Source organism: Impatiens glandulifera, chromosome 4 (assembly GCF_907164915.1).
Source record: "Impatiens glandulifera chromosome 4, dImpGla2.1, whole genome shotgun sequence".
NCBI classification, from domain to species: Eukaryota; Viridiplantae; Streptophyta; class Magnoliopsida; order Ericales; family Balsaminaceae; genus Impatiens; species Impatiens glandulifera.
In genome coordinates, this window is record NC_061865.1 from 14,095,884 (window position 1) to 14,118,479 (window position 22,596).

The 22,596-nt window shown below is 29.6% G+C and overlaps 2 protein-coding genes across 2 annotated transcripts; both read left to right on the forward strand.

Moving 5' to 3' along the window:
* Nucleotides 1-1,988: 1,988 nt before the first annotated feature.
* Nucleotides 1,989-4,672, forward strand: LOC124936180 (anthocyanidin 3-O-glucosyltransferase 2-like). The gene is made up of 2 exons (XM_047476651.1): nucleotides 1,989-2,639; nucleotides 3,758-4,672. Exons 1-2 carry the CDS (start codon nucleotides 2,019-2,021, stop codon nucleotides 4,580-4,582), a joined length of 1,446 nt encoding a protein of 481 aa, XP_047332607.1. The 5' UTR covers nucleotides 1,989-2,018; the 3' UTR covers nucleotides 4,583-4,672.
* Nucleotides 4,673-15,315: 10,643 nt separating this feature from the next.
* On the forward strand, nucleotides 15,316-17,410 carry LOC124933508. Its single transcript, XM_047473923.1, has 4 exons — nucleotides 15,316-15,475; nucleotides 15,589-15,675; nucleotides 16,090-16,282; nucleotides 17,064-17,410. The coding sequence occupies exons 2-4, from the start codon at nucleotides 15,622-15,624 to the stop codon at nucleotides 17,192-17,194; spliced, it is 378 nt and encodes a 125-aa protein (XP_047329879.1). The 5' UTR covers nucleotides 15,316-15,475; nucleotides 15,589-15,621; the 3' UTR covers nucleotides 17,195-17,410.
* The last annotated feature ends 5,186 nt before the right edge of the window (nucleotides 17,411-22,596 follow it).

A 22,596-nucleotide genomic window follows, 5' to 3' on the forward strand; every position in this document is an offset into this window, starting at 1 on the left:
ATATATCAATAAATAACAATTCACATATGGTTCTATAGTTTGGTGGAATAACCTGACTTTCCACTTCTTTCTCATAAAAAGAATGTGATATGATATCACATTTTATACATCACGGTTAGCAGTCAGGTACTCTAGATACATAAGTAAAAAATACCACAATTCCCACAAAAACATAAGCTTCTAGATCTTCAGCAAACACTGCATACTATAAAGAGCCATATCCATTAGATCCATTGCAAAAAATTTCTGAGAAATTTTTGTCAAATTGGTTTCTATAATCCGTAGTAGGAAACTCCTCAGTCATGGTTTGAGTTGACATTATCTTCAAAAAGAAACAACAATATGTTAGAATACAGTAAGTAAGTAAGTAAGTAATGATCGTGAGGAACATTACAGTAAATAAGTAAAAATCGTGAAGAACATTATAGTAAATAAGTAAAAATAGTGAGGAATATTACATTAAATAAGTAAAAATTGTGAGGAACATAACAGTACATAAGTAAAATTCATGAGAAACATTACTGTATTCAATGTTCAATAAGAAAGCTTCGTTTTTAGAGAAACAATGTTGAAACCTAAGATTTGCCTATTTTATGACCTAATCATTGCCAATGTTTTATGACCTAATCATTTCAGAGAAACAATGTCGAAATAATGTTCAATAAGAAAGCTTCATTGACACTATTTTTTTGACCTAATCATTATCATAAACCATAATATCAGATAATACAGCTTAACTTAAAATACAAGTACTATAGAATAAGAAATTATGAACTATTTAACTAGAGAAAAAACTCATATTCACTTGAATAATTAAGACATGTTTGAAGAAAGGAACGACGAGAAGAGGTTTGAAGCTAGAGACGGAGACGTTACGACGAGAGATGAAATCTTCAAAGGAACAATAGTATGTTAGAATAAGTAATTGTTCCCCGTGACGAGGTTATATATATATATATATATATATATATATATATAAACTCTAAACCTTAAACTCACCTGAATAATCAAGACGAGCTTTGATGGATGAGTCGATTGCAGTGATGATGAACAACTAGAGACGGAGACGGCGAGATGATGAGACGTTGAGACGGAGACGAAGACGGAGAGATGAAATCTTCAAAGTATTGGTAGGGTTTCTCTGGTCAAGGTCGCCTTATAAATTTTAAATGAAGGTATGTTACTCGTCAAACACTTATATATTAGAGTTTGTCGCGTGCAGACATGCGCTCCATACATATTACTCGTCCCTCACGGGACAATGTGAACATTTTGCAGACCCAAAAATCATTTTAACAAATATTATCCGTGTTGGGTCATTTTTCGAATTTGTTGGGTCATTTTTCGAATTTGACTTATTATTAGGGTCATTTCGCTAAACTTCCATTTGGTAAGGCCTAGTTTTAATCTATTTGTAAGGGCTTGTTTGATTTGAGGTCTAGACTTGCTTTCCATTACTTAGGCTTTGTTTGGTTTAGGGGTCTAAGCATTTGTCTTATTGCCTATGCCCCTTTTACCTAATTAACATTTTCTTTTGTGATCTTCAAAACAAAACCAAAACACAACAAATTAATAAATAAATATTCATTTTAAATCCATTTTAATTTGTTTGCTCCATTTATATTATATTTATTTAGAGTATTTATTTAATAAGCCTAATTTTTAATTATAAATAGAACGTAGAATATTGGGTCTACAATGTGTTTGTAAATATATTTATATTAAATGAGTTTCTTACTATATTAATTAAATTTGACTATAACTATATTATATATATATATATAAATTAAAAACTAAAATAAAATTATTAAGTGATAATATGAAATATTATATCATTAGTTTATGTGTCTCTATGCGGTTCACATATCGAAGCTTGCTATGCATAGTTATTTATTTCCTCTGAATTATAATGACACATGTACATTTTGAGGTGGCGACAAGAGTTGACTCTATTATTGCTGTTCTTCCCATTTAAGGGAAAGAGGACTCACAGTAGTACTCTACGAGATCTAAAAATAATGGAGAAGATTGAGTTGGTTTTCATCCCTTTCTATGGACTAGGTCATCTGATTTCCATGGTTGAGATGGGAAATCTTCTTCTTTCTCGATACCCAAATCTCACAACTACTTTCATCATCATCAAGATGAAGGGCCGTCCCAACGTCAACATTCCCTCTTCCGACGATACCTACGACCCCACCCGTATTCGCTTTCTCCAAATCAGTCGAGACGAAGACGATTCGGTGGTGGATCTTCGTGCCATGCTCAATTTATCTGAACTATACAATCCTATTATCAAGGAAACAGTCCAACAAGAAATTATAAACCGTTCAGGTTCGGGCCGGCTTGCTGGGTTCATCTTGGACATGTTCTGCATTGGAATGGTAGATGTGGCTAAGGAGTTTAAAGTTCCTGGCTATGTCTATTTCACGCCCGGTGCCTCATTTATCGGACTCATGTGGCATTTGCAGACACTTCGAGATGAGTATGGTCAGAATTTGGTTGATTTAGATGGCACTGATGTTGAACTAGATGTGGAGGTTTTCAAGAACCGTTATCCGGCGAAGGTCATACCGCCGTTCGCCATGGATGATGGTGGTTCTAAGCTCTTTTTCCGCATTGCTAAGATGTTGAGAGAGGTAATATTAATTAAACTCAAATATATGTGTGCTTGATTTTTAAATGGTGCAATGAATTATTGAGCTATGACCCTATCTTTCTAAAAGAAAATAGTTAGGTAGGTAGAAATTTATTTTCTACTTAGATCTTTATATTTTTTTTATTGGAGAATGTTTCTATTTTCTTTACCCATACATTAATTTCATATATTAGTTATCACTCATATAAAAAATTTTATCAAAATATTTTCATAGGTACTTATAGCTGCTTGATATTTAGTTATTTGGTTTTTTTCCTAAATAAACCCAAAAAACAGTTTTTTATAGTTTAATGTCAAAAATATCTTTTATTTTATCTTTCTACAATGAAAAATAAATTAATTTTATATAATTAAATAAATGGTATTTTTTTTTTGTAATAGATAGAATGAGTGATTAGATAGATGAAAGATTGGTTGGATTTTAAAATAAAAACAAAAAACTACTACATCAAACAAGTCCTTAGGCCTCCATTAGTGAAGGGTTTCTAGTTTTTATCTCAAAATCCAAACATATTATAAACCATTAAATCAAATAATTTTATCATATAAATACCAAAATTACCATTTAAATTTATATTCTCTCTCTAAACCATCATTCTCTCACCTACACCATATCCTCTAAAAGTCAAAAGCTAAATTATTTTTTTAATTTTAAAAACCAATTTTTTCCTAGTTTTTATCAAACAAGAGTTTTTAGGATAAAACTCAAATAAAATCCAAAAAACTATTTCCTCAAACAAGCCCTTAGAGTTCGTTTGACATTGGTTTTGTTTTTATTTTTTTAATTATCACCTCACTTATTTTATCAACTAAAATATTATATTAAATACTAAATTAGTAATGATAAAGAGTAATATTTTGGTATCATAATTCTATAATCATTAGTTATACCAAATTTTAATTTTGGTTATGAACATATTTTTTTTCTAAAAAAAATTCAATTTAGGACAAGATCTTAGAGTAGCCTTAAAATTGTCAAATTTTTATTGAAATTTAATTTTAATTTTTATAAATTTATAATATAATTCTTATTGAGTTGTTTTGATTTATTTAATATTATTTACAAAGAAAATGAATTATTGAGCTATTTTCGAGTAGGTAGACGGGATTGCAATTAATACTTTCGATGAGCTAGAATCACATGCCATCAAAGTCTTATTAGAGGACGAAAAGTGTCCACCAGTTTACCCGGTGGGCCCGATCATAAAGCTAAAGAAAGAAAACAATGAAAAGTCTGCCGACATTATACGGTGGTTGGACAGTCAACCTAAGTCATCGGTTATCTTTCTTTGCTTTGGTAGTAAAGGGTCCTTCCCCGACGCACAACTGAAAGAGATCGCCTACGCGATTGAGAAAGCCGGGAAACGCTTTCTCTGGTCGCTCAGGCGACCGTCGTCTACCGACAAGACAACGTCGTGGATCACTGGCGACTACGAAGACCCGGCTCAGGTATTGCCGGAAGGTTTCTTAGAACGAACGGCCGAGATTGGAAGAGTGATCGGATGGGCACCGCAAGTGGAGGTGTTGTCGCACGAGGCGGTGGGGGGTTTCGTGTCGCATTGCGGTTGGAACTCGGTGCTTGAAAGCGTGTGGTTTGGGGTTCCGACGGCTACGTGGCCGATTCAGGCGGAGCAGAATATGAATGCTTTTTTTATGGTGAAGGAGGTGGGATTGTCTGTTGATGTTAAGATGGATTATAGTCGAAGCCATTGGAAAATATCTGATGAAGACTCGTCGACGGTGCCGGCGACGGTGATTGAAAGGGCGTTGCGGCAACTGATGGATGAGAATGGTGAGGAGTGTTTGGAGATGAGGAAGAGGATGAAGGAGATGAGTTACAAAAGCAGGAAGGCCGTGGCCGAGGGAGGTTCTTCTTATGTGTCCATTGGCCGGTTCATGGATGACATTATTAATCATAAATAAACTATGTTTTTACATAATAAGGCTTCTTTGATGTTGTTATTTGGGGATATTTATTAGGTGTTTTGAAATATTTGATAAAAAATTATGGATGTTTTTAATTAGTTTAATTATTAAAATGGTTTTAAATATTTTAATCAAAAATTAAATAGTATGAATTTTAAGAAATAATTCTACAAATAACCCTATCAAACTACCTTAAAAAAAAGTGTTTATTAATTAATTTGTCCTATAATATATATATATATACTCTTTTTTCATTGGTAATATTATAATAAATAAAAAGTTCTATTTTGATGAAGAAGTGATTTGGACCGAAGGGTCCAAAGAGTTAGAATCAATTCTTACCCAGAACTAATTTGAATAAAAGAAGTTATATTTTCCTATCTTTTAACTTAGCGACAATAAGATTTTGACATCTCTTATAAAGATTGATTCTAATTTATTGGACTCCAAATTTTAATTTCAGTCATTTTTTTAAATTTGTGCATATATGACAATTGACTTCACTATCAATAATCCAAATAATCAATAATCCAAATAGATTTATTCTTATATCATCATGAATATTTAGACTACAAGCACTAATAAAAAAAATTTTAAGGTTTTATTAGGGAATAGTTGTGTACCTACCTAGTAAATTTAGTTACATCTTTCTTTAGCAATAATTTCTTTTATAATTGCTATGCTTTCCACATTGTTAATTTTGGAAAATGGTTGTGAAGAAGACTCAAATTTTTTTTTTTTTTTTTTTTTTTTTTTTTTTGGTAACAACTTAACGATCATTTTATTTATTAGGAAAATTTCCGTACGATATACACGGATAAGAATAAAAATAAATTAAATTAAAAAAAATATAATAATATTTATTTAATGTTTAAAATTATTAAAATAAAAAATATAACACTCTCATTTCACATTTTATTCACTTCGATCAAACAATTTATTTTCTCATATGTTTCATCACATATTTTTTCTGAATGAATCTCTCATTTCGTGACTTTACACTTTCACTTTGTCAATCAAATATTTGATTCATATTTTTTAATAATTAGCATTGTGACCTCACACTTTGGTCAATTAAATATTTGATTCATATTTCTTTAACCACTTTCAAATGATATCGGTCTATTATTCCTCGACAAACCACATCTCAATCAGATTTGGTTAAAGATTGTACTTGTTTTGTTAGGTTGTAAATTCGAAACCTACAAATAACATTTTTAAATTTATTTTTAACCGTTTTAAGTTTATGGGCGGATCAACCCACAATCCGACCCAAGTATCCATTTACTCTCACATAAATATCCAAATTAACCACAGCTCTCGACCCGGCAATCCGGACACTTTAAAAATTAAGCATCATTATATATATAGATTAGTTAGTTAAAAATTTGAACTTTTATTGTTAAAATGTCTCGCGTTCATCAAATTTGGTGTTAAATCTTAAATATAAAGTGTTGTTAGCCTAGTTGGTTAAATGGTTGTACTTGTTTTGTTAGGTTGCAAGTTTGAAACCTACAAATAACATTTTTAAATTTATTTTTAACCGTTTTATGTGTATGGACGGGTCAACCCACAATCCGACCCAAGTATCCATTTACTCTCACATAAATATCCAAATTAACCACAGCTCTCGACCCGGCAATCCGGACACTTTAAAAATTAAGTATCGTTATATATATAGATTAGTTAGTTAAAAATTTGAACTTTTATTGTTAAAATGTCTCGCGTTCATCAAATTTGGTGTTAAATCTTAAATATAAAGTGTTGTTAGCCTAGTTGGTTAAATGGTTGTACTTGTTTTGTTAGGTTGCAAGTTTGAAACCTACAAATAACATTTTTAAATTTATTTTTAACCGTTTTATGTGTATGGACGGGTCAACCCACAATCCGACCCAAGTATCCATTTACTCTCACATAAATATCCAAATTAACCACAGCTCTCGACCCGGCAATCCGGACACTTTAAAAATTAAGTATCGTTATATATATATATAGATTAGTTAGTTAAAAATCTGAACTTTTATTGATAAAATGTCTCTCGTTCATCAAATTTGGTGTTGAATCTTAAATATAAAGTGTTGTTAGTCTAGTTGCTTAAAGGGTTGTACTTGTTTTGTTAGGTTGTAAGTTCGAAACCTACAAATATAAATTTATTTTTAATCGTTTTAAGTTTATGGACGGGTCAACCCACAATCCGACCCAAGTATTCATTTGCTCTCACATAAATATCCAAATTAACCACAGCTCTCGACCCGACAATCCGGACACTTTAAAAATTAAGCATCATTATATATATATATATATAGATAACCCAAAAATGAGAGAAATGGTCTATTATCAAAGTTAGACAAACCTTAGCTTTGATTAAAAGAATCAAACAACCCTAGAGTATCTGATTAGATATAAAAAAATAGAGATTATAGAAATAAACAACTAAAGCATACAAATCCTACTACTTAACATTCTTATTCAATTTAGTCAACATCCTTTCCTCTGCGTTCGAATCCCAATTTGATACTCTCGCAGTCCAACCACTTTGCATAATCACATGTTTGGCTCTAGACTTCATTATTGGTGATTGAACTGTTGTATTTGAAATGACTATTTGTAAGCATTGACCTCCTTCCCTTGAATTAGTTTCACTTTAGAGCAGGGGCGGACGCATAAATAATTTCTCGGGAGGCTAAATTAGTTATACTTTTAATAAAAAAACTTCCCAATTAAATAAATGTATTTACTAATTAAAACTTTACAATTATAATATAAATCGAGAAAAATACTTTAATAAACACAATTACAAAGTTATTCTTGTCGATGAGTCGGTACAAAAGAAAACAAATGTATTTTACGAGATTTCATTTGTTGAAAATATTGCAATATTTTCTCATTTTCAATTGTTGAAAAAAAAAATCTTTTTCAACATAAACTCTAAGCTATCATTCATACATTCGTCTCTCATTCGATTACACAAATTATTCGTCACAGTCTTCAATGCAAAAAAAAACTCTTTCAACATGCAGTTACAACTGGTAAAACTAAAGTCAGTTCTATTAAACGATAAACTAATGGAAAGACTAAATGTTTTTATGTTGCAATCAGATTCTGAGCAAGAATACCCAGGTCTTCAATTGAAAGAAAATGAGGATCATCCCATAAATTAGATGATAAGGGAGGCTCAAGTTGGGAATGAGAGGAAGAAGTACGAATTTGTTTATAAAACCTCTCCATATCCTATGTAAAAGAATAGGAAAATAAAATATAAAATTTTAAAAGTCATTTTGCACAATTTGTGGTCTATTATCAACTATCAAACAATCAATCAGACCAAGTTTTGACCATAGAGTAATTAAACTTAAAACATAAAAAGAATCCCCTTCAAAATCCTAAGCCCTAAATCACTAATTTAAATTGGTTACCACCTACCAAAAAGTCAAAACCCTAAATGGCTAAATCTCTAATCTAGTATTATTGCTCAACTATTTAAATACAAAATACCTGAAGAGAATAAGGCCTCGGAATACATTCGTCGTCTCAGATTACGGATAACTGAAGGATGAAGCGGTGAATAAGATCATTAGTTGGCTAGTTGCTGAGTGCTGAACTGGTAAGTGGTGAGGAGTCTCTGGACTGACAAACTAAAATCTTCAATGATGACTGAAGATCATAAAAAGATTGATGCAACTAGTATAGTTTAGGCTTTTTAGTTTAAGCTTTTTTTAATTATTAATGGGCTTAAAGTTTTTTTTATTTTACCAAACTAATATATTATATATAGCATCTGTTTGGGATGCGTGGGGGCTGGAGCCCACCACAGCCCACCATTTTTGTCTGCCCTATTTTAGAGGAGCCGACACTAATCTGATAAAAGAAAATATGTTTTAGTATTTTAGGAATTTCACATTTATATGCACATTCTTTTGCTTTATTTTTGTCTGATTTGTTTTGGTTTACTTTTAAAGTTTCATCTTCACTTTCCTCCACTACATTCTTATCATTTTCTTCCTCTGGTTTTTTCATTTACTTTCATTCCCTGATTCTTCCCATTTTCTTTCCTTTAATTCTTCTTTTTCATCATTTGATTCTTTTTATTCTTCTTTCTCTAATTCTTCATATTTTATTTCCTTTGATTCTTCATCATTCTCATCCTCTACATCTCCATCTTTAGCTTCCTCATTCTGATTTCCTAATTCTTCAGTTTCAGGTTTCTCATTCTTCTCCTAAACTTTTAGTTTTTCCTGTTATATTTCAATTACTTTTGCACATTTATTATTGAAATATTCAAAAGTATTTCAGAAATGCACATTAGTTTGGCATCCATTCATACGTAATATCCATGTTTGTGAGTTTGTCTCTTCTGTTAACTATTTTCATATTTGTTGGTATAGTGCTTCTAGGATGCACTTCAATGTTTATCATAACATATGTGATATGTTCGCTTTCCTCTGTTATTGGGTCCATATACAATGGTTTCCCTAAGAGACTAGCAAAATGGCTAAGTGATTCTTCATTATACATATGAGATGGAATGTTCCTTAGATTGAACCAAATTTAGGTTGTTTCTTTCGGTTTACTAAGTATGTGCATAACTTCGGACCATTTTTCTAGATTCATACAATTTGACCCAACATATGTGTGTCCTACCTTCAAAATATGTCCAGATTTGTTCTCTACTTGAATTTCAAAAATAGAGATCATGAATATATGATGATATCTTTTCCAGTCTCATATGCTCTCATTGATTTAGTAAAGTATCTTTAGTGATTGAGAAAGATACACAATTCATACATGTAGTTCCCAACAACTATATTTTTTCATTATTTTAATGTATTTTCCCTCCACTTTATCAAGTAATTTAAGACTCTCAACTTTTGGTTTAAAATCTCTTAGTTAAGTTTTTCCTTTTATTTCTCTTAATCTTCAGCTTTCTGTCATGCATTTTTCTACCAAATTTTATTAACTTTTCAGCTTGAATTACTTTTGATAGTGTATGTCTTGGTTTTATGCACTTCATAAACTCCCTCATTATTTCTACAGACCAACTAATTATCTTCTTGTATTCCTCCCGTTTTAATAAGTTCCAATTATGAAGATAGTGAATATTGAGTTGGATAATAGTTTGATGTGTTTTTTACTTACTGAACACAAGTTTGGAACAACAATTTCGTAATTTGATTCATGAGTTCGTAGAGATTTACCCTTTCAGTGTATACAACCTTCTATATTTCATCCTTTTTTATTTTAGACTTCATACTTTCAGTTTCACTCTACACTTTTTCTCCAATCCTCTAATAGCTTTGTTTCTGCATTTCCGCTTTCTTAGAGCTTTATTTCGATTATGTTTCATCTATCATTTTCTTGCTTGAATCGAATTACACAAAGTCATGCACTTCTTTTTCCTTATTTCTATTATTTCTCCCCATCTTAGTAGAAGAACTGAATAATGCAGGAAATCAAGAATACATACAATTCAACCAAACCAAATTTACTTACAACCGAGAATAACCTAACACCATGAATGACCGTAGATTAACGAACTAGTGACCCTGTTTCACAACCCAACGACCTAACAACCGAAAGAAGTCGATGACCGAGAGCAACCCTATCGACCGAGAGCAACTCTATCACGACAACCAACAACCGAGCGACCAAGAGAATCGACGACCGAGCAACTTAGAGAATCAACGACCTAGCAACCGAGCAAATCAATGATCGAGCGACCGAGAGGATTGACGACCGAGAGCGTTTTCCGACCTTTATTTCGCGACACAGGCAGTTCATGACCCAAGAGACATGTTCTCAAATAACCCTGGTGATCGTATTTCCACTCAACTAGTTATTCATAATTGGAGAAAAGTGTGTATGCCATATTAGCAATATTGTATCCTTATTGTCTCTCCACCCATCAAGGTACTCAATTAGTTTGAATCAATCCTATTGTATGTGTCCTTATGTCCTACAGTAAGTGTCATATTGATCTTTTAAAGAACCCTATTGTATGTGTCTTGTAAGACTATGTCTTACAATATGTGTCGTATTGATCTTTTGAAGAACATGTTATAGATAAGATAGATTGTCTTCCTCCATTTCCTCTATTATTCATTTCATGTGTTGTCCTCTTTGTTTCTTCATATTATCCCTCATTAACACGGAAATGTTTTTAATTTGATCTACCGTGATATACTGAACTTCTCTTTGTCTCTTAATGATTAATAGCATATCATATGCTCTGTTAATGATATGTTTTGGATTATTAGAAAGATATGTTGTCTTGCATTATAATAATACTCATCCAGTCTCATTAAAAATTGAGTAAGTTTATTTGATGTATCTTGTATAACCAATTTAGTCATTTTACAAACTTCTCGGGTCACAATCACAATAAGGCAATCGTTCCAACACCAAGAATTCATCACATAGTTTCTTGATTTTAGAATAATACTTCTCTAATGTTAAATTTCCTTATCGCAAATTACTAATAGCCTTTTGAATTTAAAATAATGTGGCACATTATTCTGTTGGTACATTTTTTGGATATCCTTTCATAAATCTAATATAGTTGTAGTAAAAGAATAATTTACTTTAATTTCATCATTTACCTTATCGAGAATTCGGAAGCAAAGGCATTAGGATAGGAATGACAAGGATAAGAACTAGACTGCTTCACTCCTGGCTTTTCAACTAACTGGCCAGGAGAGTTTACTTACAAAGAGTTTTGCTTATCAAGGCGGAAAGAAGCTTTCGGAAATAGGTTATGTTCCCACGGAGCGGTAGGGATGGATTGAACTAAGGAAAAGGAACTGAACTAATAGACGAGTTCTAATTCGACGACTACTTTTCGATATCCTTTAGCCCACGCTAGGCGCAGTCCAATGAGCAGCTCCCACATTGAAGCTCGCATTGCTGAGCAACAATTTTCTTGCTGGAGAGATGCTATACTGGAAAAAAAGACTTAGTCTCATTGCCTGCAGGGAAACAAGCCATTGGCTGCAATCAAAAAGTGGCCCTTATTGAAAGTGAAGAATGCCTTTTAACAACATAAGGAAAGGAGGGATCCGCAAGAATAAGTTTCTATTCAGCCTCCTCCAACTCCAGGCTTCTCCTCTCCATTGAATCCTAACTTGGTTGGTATGCAAGCTCAAGAAAGCGATTTACGTTACGGCCGGAGACAAACTAAAGCAGCTCCTCCGCCAAGAGGTAAAGGTAAAGCAACCTCTGCAGCTCTCATTACTGCGTCGAAAGGCAGGAGCGAGCCAAACAATCGACATTCTTCCATCGATCGAATTCTTTTGGTTCAATCTTTGCAGTACAAGATCCATCGAAAATCCTAATTTCAATTTTGTTTCTATGGCTAACAAATTCCACAGCTCTAACCTATGTAATTTGATCCATTGAATCTCATTGTGCATATAATACTTCCTGGATTATCCGAGTTTCGAATAGACAACCAACATATTGTCTCGTTGTTTCTTTTCCCCCATTTTAATTTTCTTTTGAATATTTTCTTCACTTGAATAATTTGTTGAAGAATAAGAAAATGAGGAGAACTCGTTTACTCAAGAAACTGAAGGAAGCGATCTCGATTTTTCTTAGTCAATCGTAGTCTCGAGCTCAGATACCATATCAATTGTGAATTAGGAATTACAAGTTATAAATGAATTAGTCAAAAAAGTGATCATGGAAATGAGGATAATCTCATATTTTATTGATGTGTAATGTATCAAATTACATATTAGTTATTTAACTTTATAACTTACTTCGAAATAAGAATCTTAAATTGTATGAATTAAGACCCAAAAATATAATATCATGTTTATCCATATAAATCAGGTTGTACTAATAAATATATAGACAAAAACTTATATCTTGGCTAAAGTTTTATTAATCAAATATATTTTACAAAAACATGTTTTAATAATAAATCTAATCGATAATAAATTGTTTATGAACTAAAGTCTTCTTCAATTTAATTTAATTTAATTTAACAACTTAATAATTTAATCATAAATCTAACAACAAATATTTGTCTAGTACTAAAATCTTATTTAGTTAGATTTACCTATTAACTTCGTAATAAACTATCAAATAATAGTTATTATCTTAATTCATATTATTCTAACTAAATATCATACATCATATATGATTAATCCAAACAATTTTTTTAGTATGATGTTTTGAAACTATATACAATCAAATCGGTTCAAAATGTTTTGGCTACTTTCTAGTTAATTAAAATTATATGATCACACAATATTAACCAAGAAATTAAAATTATATGATCACACAATATTAATAAGCAAAGAGATTAAGATTTGCACAAAGACATAAGGAATGCAAACCAATACATTATATATATTTGGATCATGGTCAAAATATCAATAAATAAACAAAGAAATGTTTGTACAATGACAGAAGTATAGTGTAATTATAAAATCTATATATAAACAAAAATGGATGATTTTAAAATAATTGAGCAAGACAAATGTTTAAATTTGCTACCATATCAAATATTATAAATTTTAAATACTAAACTCGATTTAATGATTAAAAAAACTTTATAAATATTAAATCGATAAACAAAAGCTTGGTTAGATTAAACACATATCTCTGTGCATTGTATTTTTTTTTTTTTAATGTTTATGTTTTAATTGTTATTTATTTCAATAAAATTTATTAGTTGTAATATTAATTTTTAATAAAATTTATGTTCTAGAAAAAATATATATTTTAAATTAATAGTTAAAATATATATTTTTATAAATTCATTTAATACATTTAATTTATAATAATATTAATTTTAATGCAAAATTATTTATTTGTGTTGCTCTTTTTATATTTTTATTTTTTATTTTTTATTTTGTTAGTTTATTTAAAAATAATAGTTTTTAATGTATAATTTACTATTTATATGAGCTGAGAAGTAATAATTTAATGTATTATTTAGTATTTCTTTATGGTCATAGTCCTCATGGAACATAATTTAGGCATTTAATAAAGATGGATGATTAAAGCAGTCCTCTCTTTTTGACTCAATCTCTCTCATGCATACATATATATAGTTTGATTCATCTTATTTTATGTTTATTTTTATTTCGAGACAACTTATTTATTAATTGTCTTAAAGCTTTTTGATGTTTTGGTTATTTGAGTTTTTCTTAATAAAAATAAGTTTTTAATAAAAAAGATAGATTATTTGTGTTTTTAATTAATTAAATTATTACAAGTTAGTTTGATATAGTAATTTTTATTCAAATTTATTTCAGTTCTACCATCAAATTATTTATTTTTTCAATTAAAATTTTAAAATACCTTTGTTTTATTTTTATAAAATTTAATATTTGAATAAAAAATAATGGCATGTATAGGTTAAAGGCTTGGGGGCTGAAGTCCACGTATCTTTTTAATATCTTTTTAGTATATATATATATATATATATGACATAACCTTATAATTTTTAATTTTTTATAATTTAATTAATTATTTTCTTCTTTAATTATATATATATATATATATATATATGACATAACCTTATAATTTTTAATTTTTTATAATTTAATTAATTATTTTCTTCTTTAATTAATAAAAAAAATAGACAAAAACTTACGTTTATTAACTCAATTTTTTTTATTAAAATTTTATGTTCTTTTTTTAAATTAATCTTAATTTATTTTTAAACTTATCATAACTCGAACTTTATATTATATCCGTCTCTAAAATATTATAATAATTCAACCAATTAAAAAGTTAAATAATTTAATTTTTTTTTTATATAAAAACCCTTTTCAATAACAAAAATCTAACCAAATCTTATGTGTTAGATATATTATTGTTTATTCTAGTTAGTTAAGTGTTTGATAAACTAAAAAAATTAACTTATGTATTTCATTAGACAGTTTTCTAAATAATTTATGAATAATTTAATGGCAGTTATTTTGAAGAAGTAAGTTTTTTTTTTAGTTAAAAATATTAATATATATTTTTAAAAATAATAGAAAATATTTTAATTAATAAATTAAATGATGTAATGATTAAACTAAAATAAAATAATTGTTTGAAAATTTCAGCTATTAGACCATCTCCAACTGAAAAACCCATTTTCAAACTCATTTTGGTGTAAATGTCACGTCAAACAGTATTTCTTCTCCAACCGAAAAACTCATTCTCAAACCCAACAAAATATTCTTATAATATTCTTTCTTACATCCACTTTTATAACTTTTTAATATCACTCATATATTTTACAAATTTATAAATTACACCACAATATTATAATATCATCCAAATATTTTAAACTTAAATATAAATTTATTATAAAAATTTATTAAAAATATTATATATATATATTATAGTAATTTTATTTTTTAATATTATTATAATTTTTTTAAATATTATTATAAATTTATAGTTAGAGCTTTTTATTTTTTTTTTACTTAAAATTTAATTTGTTTCAAATATATTTTTGAATATTAATTTAGATAAAATAATTTTATAAATTTTATTTTAATTAAGTATACATTAACCAATTTAATAACATTTAATTTTTCTAATTATAATCTTTTATTTTTATGTGTTTCATTCATGCTCATTATTTTATTATGTTTAAATTATTTAAAAAATCTCAACCTTATATTCATCCAAAATTGTTAAGACCTGTTTGATTGAGTTTGATAATGTAAACTAGTGTAAAAGCAAATGAAAGCAGCACTCACACACAAGTAAGGGGGACCAACTACGCACACAGATGTAATAAAGGCGTTGAGTCCCGTAGGTCCACTCTTGAAGAAAAGTGATTCATCGCTACAAAGCTCAAATCTTTCTCTCTCTTTCTCTCTGGATTCGAACTATTACAGGCAAATGAGTAAGAAATTCGTCTCTCCTCTTCAAGATTAAACGGTAAATCTATTTCAACTCCCTGTTTTGTTCTCGTATATGTTAGTTTTGCTGGGTTGTGATCTGACTGTAGCTTTATCTATCTATTTGGGATCTTACATAATTGAATTCATCAGGGTTGTTTATTATTTGGGTCGGTGATTCATAAGATGAGCAAAGAACGACCGCCTGAGCCTCTTGATTTCTTCATTTGGACCGTTGAGGTATTGATACTATACATAATCTATAGAGTATAGATGATTCATTTTAGGGGTTTTTTAATTGGGGTCTATTTATATCTGATTGTTCACTGTTCTTGATTTGCTTAACTTGAATGAGCTGTTTCTGCTCTTTGGAAATCATTACCACAGCAGTTTTCCCCTACAGTATTGGAATTAGGTTTTGATTGGAAAACCCTTTTATTGAAATAACTTGGTAATAAATATTTCAAGAACACAAGAAAGGAAACTTAGTATTGTGTATTGAATGAGATTCAAATTGTATAGGGTTTGGCAATTCATATCTTCTTCATTGGGATTTCTGGAGTTGTATTCCATTCGATTCACATGTATCAATTTCAAGAAATGAAAATGAAATTCCGGTAAGTATTGTGTGATTCTTCTGTGTTTGGTTTGTAGGATGTTGGGGTTTGGCTGGAAGAAATAAATTTAGGTGGGTATAGAGAAAGTTTCAAAGAAAATGGTGTAAATGGTGAGTATTTGGAAGGTATGTCAATGTTCACTACAGAACAGATACTTAGATTTATAAGAAGATGCCATATGAAATGGGGGGACTTCATCACTTTGTGCAAGGAACTAAGGCGTATAAAAGGTCTTTATTTCTTTTCTTCATCATTTAATCCTTCACAGTTCTTCATCTGTTCTTTGAACTGACATAATCTTGAAAAACTGGTGATGCGATTTTTCTATTCAAAGAGATATTTGGATTCGGTTTCACAAGCTACTTATTGTTGTTAACATAAGTGTTAACTTTCAAGAATAGATTTTTATTATCCAAAATTAGTGTTAACATATGTAAGTAAAATATATGCAAAATTGTCGACCCATATGGAAACACTTTCTAGTTATGAGTCTAGATTTAGATTACAAACGTGAATAAATTTATAAATCTATGTCTAAATTAAGCACTGTTTTCAAATGATATCTTCCCAATCTAGTTGATATACTTATTCCATTAGGGTACTTCAAGTAACAAAAGTCTTGCTTAAGTGACCAAAGGTTTCAGGTTTGATTACTACTAAGTACACCTTAAGTTGAAGTGGAGGTCGACCCCACAATTATGACTCACACTTCAACTTAAGAAGGTTTTAGTAAGAACCGAACCCGTAAGCTTTAGTCTCTGCACGACTCTTACCACCTAAGGCTTAAATTAAGCCCCCCAGTGTGTTATCTTCTATTTGCAATGGTGTTAAAAACACTTTTTTTTTGTGAATGGTCCTAAGGTGAAAAACTTGAATTCATGATCATGAAGATATGTGTTATTGTGCTTTATCAATGAACTATGAGTCTCCAATATATATCACGATAATAGTAATCAGTTTGATTGGTTTATTCTCACCTCAATTGATATTATTTTTTGGTTAAATTGGTAGTTGCGTGTCTGAAAGGGGAACAAAAGGTTCGAAGGCCGTGGTGGGCCCCGCCCTGCTTTTCGATTTTGTTTGTGAAGGCCGCCAAGCGAAATAGGCAAGGTCGGGTTGTTTCGTTGAAGCTGGAATCTTGATGGAAGTTCTTTGGTTCTGTTGTATTAACTATTATGTATGTTTGTATTGTTTAGGTTTGGTTTGTTTTGTCTTGGTTTAGATAGAATAGAAATCAAGGAATGTTTTTTTACAGGTATCTTTTTGTTTTGTTTTTGATGTTTTTGATATTTTATTTTTCTTTCTATGTGCATTTCTTTAAACTAATGCTATGCTAATAATGTTATGTTGTTATCACATTTGTTCCGAAGTTGTGAATTATGTGGATTGAATGGAATTAAAATTATATTTTTATATATATAATTAATTTGTAGATAATATAAAATAACATTCATAAAGAGAATAATTATATTTTTCCTTTTAAGAGAATATGGTAATAAATTTTCTGAGGTAGAATGTTGGTGTAATGATAAGTCCACCCCTCCATCAAATCAATTGAACTTATATTTACAATATCAACAATTATACTCAATCTAAAACATTGAAAATGTACAACATTATAGTTATTCACGATTATATTTCTCACTATTACTTTTTATCTTTTAATTTTTTTTTCTCCTAATATATATGTAATTTTATAAAATATATTTGATCTATTATATATATATATATATATATATATATATATATTACTAATAATATAAAATATAATTTTTTTCATCAATAATTTTATATTTACATATATAATGTTATATATTTATTTATTTTATGTATAAATATATATAGTGACGCTTAATACTTTATTTTTAGAGATAAAAATATGGGCTAGATTTTTAATCCTGATTTCTCTTTCCTAATTATTTGTTTTTTTATTAATAATGTGTCAATCAATTGAGTGAAAATGAAAAAAATTCAAATTGAATAATATATAATTTTCATATTAAAATTTCCTATAAAATTTCTTTAAACTTATCATTACATAATTTAGATGCATATTTATATTAAGTTTCATCGTTAATTTTATATAAATATATTTTTTCTCATTAATCATATAAAAGAAAAAAAAAAAAAACATGAAAACAAATATCTCCCTACACTATTTAATTAAAACTTTCTAAAACAAAAAAGAGTTCACGGACTCTTCTATTCTAAGTCACTCCAGGAACTGCGGGTGACAGAACGCACATTTAGGTTTTCCTGTTCCCGCATCGCTTGTTGTCTCGTCTCCAAACCCTCCTACAATAAAATATAAAGTTTTCGCATAGGCTCATCTGATGCAAAATCGATGCTTCAAATACATACTTTTATTAAATAATTGGATATAACAAAGGATCGTTATGTTGTTCACTTCTTTGGTGTGATGTTCTTTCTTCCTTAACTTTAGCGTACTTATAAGTTGTTAAACCATAGGTTGGAACTTTCATAGAGATTCCTTTACGGGCCATCTTCTAGGGGTTGGTCTAATGGTCAATGAAATTTACTAGTGTTACTCCTACAGAAAGAGCCCCCCGCTTGAACAGGACCAATTCTCGGCGACATATGTACTGCGATATAGAGATTTGGATAGAGGAAGCCAAAAAAACTTATGAAGATGTCTCTCAAACTTGGAAAGAGTCTAAATTAGTTTAGTGTTGGAATTAAACTAATTCTATTAATTAAATGGAAACGATATTTGGGCAAATAAAATTTACACCAAATTCAAATGTTAATTAGTGGTGAAATTTAATCCAAATGAAATTCATACCAAATTCAAATGTGAATTAAGTGTGAAATTAATCTAAATGAAATTCACATGAAATTTAAATATGAATTAAAGTAAAATTAATCCAAATGAAATTCACATTAAATTCAAATGTAAATTAAGGTGAAATTTACTAAATGAAATTCACATCAAATTCATTGTGAATTAAATTTATTAGTTGTTACAATTAACATTAATCCCTTTAATGAGGCAATTAACAAATGACTATTAATTGCTATTGTAAATACAAAATACTTATTGTTGGATGTAACTTACAAGGATGATGAAAAGACAAACAATGATAATCGTTGGATGAATGGATGATGAATTATTGACCGTTGGATTAAATAATTGATTATGAGTTTAATTTTCAACTATAAATATCCTTTCATCTTGTATTTCTCTCCACACATTATCTTATCACTTTTTATTCTAGAATTCTAAAAATCTTTCATTGTTCTTATGAGTGTTCTTCGAGTTTCTTAACTCAATCATTTCTATGCGAAACCCGGTGATTGTGATTCACGTACTTTTGTCTAGTTCGTTGTTGTAGTGGTTTTCTGTGCTAAATCATTACAGGTTCTGTTGTACCCTAGGAAGCAACCACCGATGAAACTCTTCAGCGCAAACAGGAGACGGTGAAACTGTTTTAAGGGAATTGTGATTCCATAGGACTCGGAGCAAACGAGAAAATTTTTCTTCATCTCTTAAATAATCTATTGTATTTGTTCTATTATCATTATAACGTATTCATATATTATTTACGTGTAATAGTTACGAGATAAGATTACAACATTTAATTCATTGTCTTTTAGTGTTTAAGTCTATGATTCATTTATAGAACTTGTGTCAATGTGAGGTTTGCCAAGATTCACTTCCAAGACAATAATCACTCAAACAATATGATTATTTTCCCTGGATTTTCCAAGGAAGGTTTCCTTCAGAATAGAATTTAGGATATGAAACTATCTTTCATACATTAGGAAACATATTTATCATATATTAGGAAACATAAAGCATACATAATGTTATAAGTTCCTCGTCAATAATTTTTATATTTATATATATAATAAAAGTTTGTCTCATTGTTAGACCTTTTGTTAGAGCATTGAGACGTGTAGTGCCCGTACTTTTGACAAGTGTAACACTTCATTGTTCTCTTGTCTTTGTGAGGCTTGGTGTCTTCTTGTCGAGGTGAGTTTTCTACATGACCTCACCCTTGACCATGCCCTTTTCCACGACCTCGGTTATCTCCATTGTTGTCGCTGCGACTCGACGATCCAGAAGAAAAATTGGTCTCTCTATTTTTCTTCATTCGTGATATTCATTCATCATGTGTGAGTAATAGGTGCTCCTCCTCTTGGTCTTCGTAGTCGCGAAGTCTCTCCTCATGGACTTTGAGACGACTGACGATCTCCTCGACGGTCATATTTTTGAGGTCACCAAATTACTCGATCGTGGTAACGATCTGCATGTATTTTTGTGGTACGACTCTAAGGAACCTATTGACGACGGAGATATCCTCCACATTCTCTCCCAACGAGCGGATATCAATCACGATGGATGTCAATTTATTGCAAAATCATCCAATGATTCTCCATTCTTCATGCGAATCACATCGAAGTGTGTCTTTAAGGTTTGAACTTTTGCCTCTTTAGCTATCTTCACTCCAACATGCATCGTCTTTAGTGTCTCCCATGCTATCTTGGAAAAATGCTTCTCGAACACCATGAGAAGGACATTCTCGGTGAGCGCTTAATAGATAGCGGCGAGAGCCATTTTATCCTTCCATTCGTCGACCTCATTGAACATCACAACTTCTCACACTCCTTGTGCTTATAAGTTTACCCGCATCTGTAACGCCCATACCGATTAGTTACTCTTCGTGAGTAACAGATATGAGAGCAATAAGTTCCCTTCACTTCTGATCTTCATTGTCGCCGCATCTCTAATTGATCTTGTTGACAACATGTTCTTTAGAGATGCTCTGATACCAAATGTTGTTTCTGATTATCGAATCTTCTAAGTACAATTATGAAGAAATGAAACTATGGAAAAATTGGGAAGGACAATAGTATTTGTTGAAGATGAAAAGTCCTTAGAGTCTTAAGTGTTGTATATCAAAATTTACAAACAACCCTTATAAATGAGTAATATATATATATATATATATATATATATATATATATATAATGATGCTTAATTTTTAAAGTGTCTGGATTGTCGGGTGAGAGTTGTGGTTAATTTGGATATATATGTGAGAGTAATTGATATTTGGGTCGGATTGTGGGTTAACCCGCCCATAAACTTAAAACAGTTAAAAATAAAATTAAAAATGCTATAGGTATGGTTCGAACTTGGAATCTAACAAAACAAGTACAACTCCTTAACTAACTAGGCTAATAACACTTTATATTTTAAATTGCACATCAAATTTGATGAACGCGTGACATTTTAACAATATAAATTCAACTTTTTAACTAACTAATCTATATATATATATAATGATGCTTAATTTTTAAAGGGTCCGGATTGCCGGGTCGAGAGCTGTGGTTAATTTAGATATATATACGTGAGAGTAAATGGATACTTGGTTCGGATTGTGGGTTGACCCGCCCATAAACTTAAAATGGTTAAAAATAAAATTAAAAATGTTATAAGTATGGTTCAAACTTGCAACCTAACAAATCAAGTACAACCCTTTAACCAACTATGATAATAACACTTTATATTTTAAATTCAACACCAAATTTGATGAAAGCGCGACACTTTAACAATATAAGTTCAACTTTTTAACTAACTAATCTATATATAGATAATGATGCTTAATTTTTAGTGTTCAGATTGTCAGGTCGAGAACTGTCGTTAATTTAGATATATGTGAGAGTTATAGATATTTGGGTCGGATTGTGGGTTGACCCGCCCAGAAACATTTTTATCGTAATATTTTTTAACGATTTTTTATATTATTACTCGTGCAAATGCACGGAATACATGCTAATTAGCATAAAAACTCTAAATTACTTATATTTATATATATATATATATATATATATATATATATATATATATATATATATATATATATATATATATATATATATATATATATATATATATATAGAGGCCTAAGCCCATTAATAATTAAATAAATCTTAATTTCATAAATGACAATAAAAGCTCACAATTTGCTCACAATCAATACTTAAATTCATAACCACACAACTAGCTCCATCATAAAACAGTCAACATTTTTAAATACAAGATAGTATTAACTTAAATCTAAAGACAATCAAGTTCTTCTACATTCTTTGTAGAATATGGACTCTATTTGAAGTAAAACAGAATAAAACAATGTTGAAAAAATCTTTTATCATATATTGTGAACCATAATTGAATATTGTTTTACAGGTTCACAAGCAACATACAAAAATCTCCTATACATAATATTTATATAATTAGCTTGACAAAAAAATATATTAAAAATATTTATTTTAAATTAAGGACAACTAGCCTAACATTTACATGATTCTCCCGTTTCAACACAAAATACTTTTAAATAAAAATTAAATTTGTCACTTTTTAATCTTTTAAGTCAACTCTTATAATTACATTGATAGTTTATATATTAAAAATACTTATAAAATAAAGTAAGGACTAAATATATATATATATATGGTTCCCTTCAATCTCCAGGTTATCTATTATATTGTTTTCTTTATTTGTTTATTATTAATATAAATT

What these genes read in the sequence shown, in the direction of transcription:
- LOC124936180 (XM_047476651.1), top strand. Translation starts at nt 2,019, where the DNA reads ATGGAGAAGATTGAGTTGGTTTTCATCCCTTTCTATGGACTAGGTCAT. An exon ending in TTGCTAAGATGTTGAGAGAG is followed by an intron (nt 2,640 to 3,757) that starts GTAATATTAATT and finishes ATTTTCGAGTAG; the next exon opens with GTAGACGGGATTGCAATTAA.
- LOC124933508 (XM_047473923.1), top strand. Translation starts at nt 15,622, where the DNA reads ATGAGCAAAGAACGACCGCCTGAGCCTCTTGATTTCTTCATTTGGACC. An exon ending in TCTTCATTTGGACCGTTGAG is followed by an intron (nt 15,676 to 16,089) that starts GTATTGATACTA and finishes TTTGGTTTGTAG; the next exon opens with GATGTTGGGGTTTGGCTGGA. An exon ending in GGAACTAAGGCGTATAAAAG is followed by an intron (nt 16,283 to 17,063) that starts GTCTTTATTTCT and finishes TTAAATTGGTAG; the next exon opens with TTGCGTGTCTGAAAGGGGAA.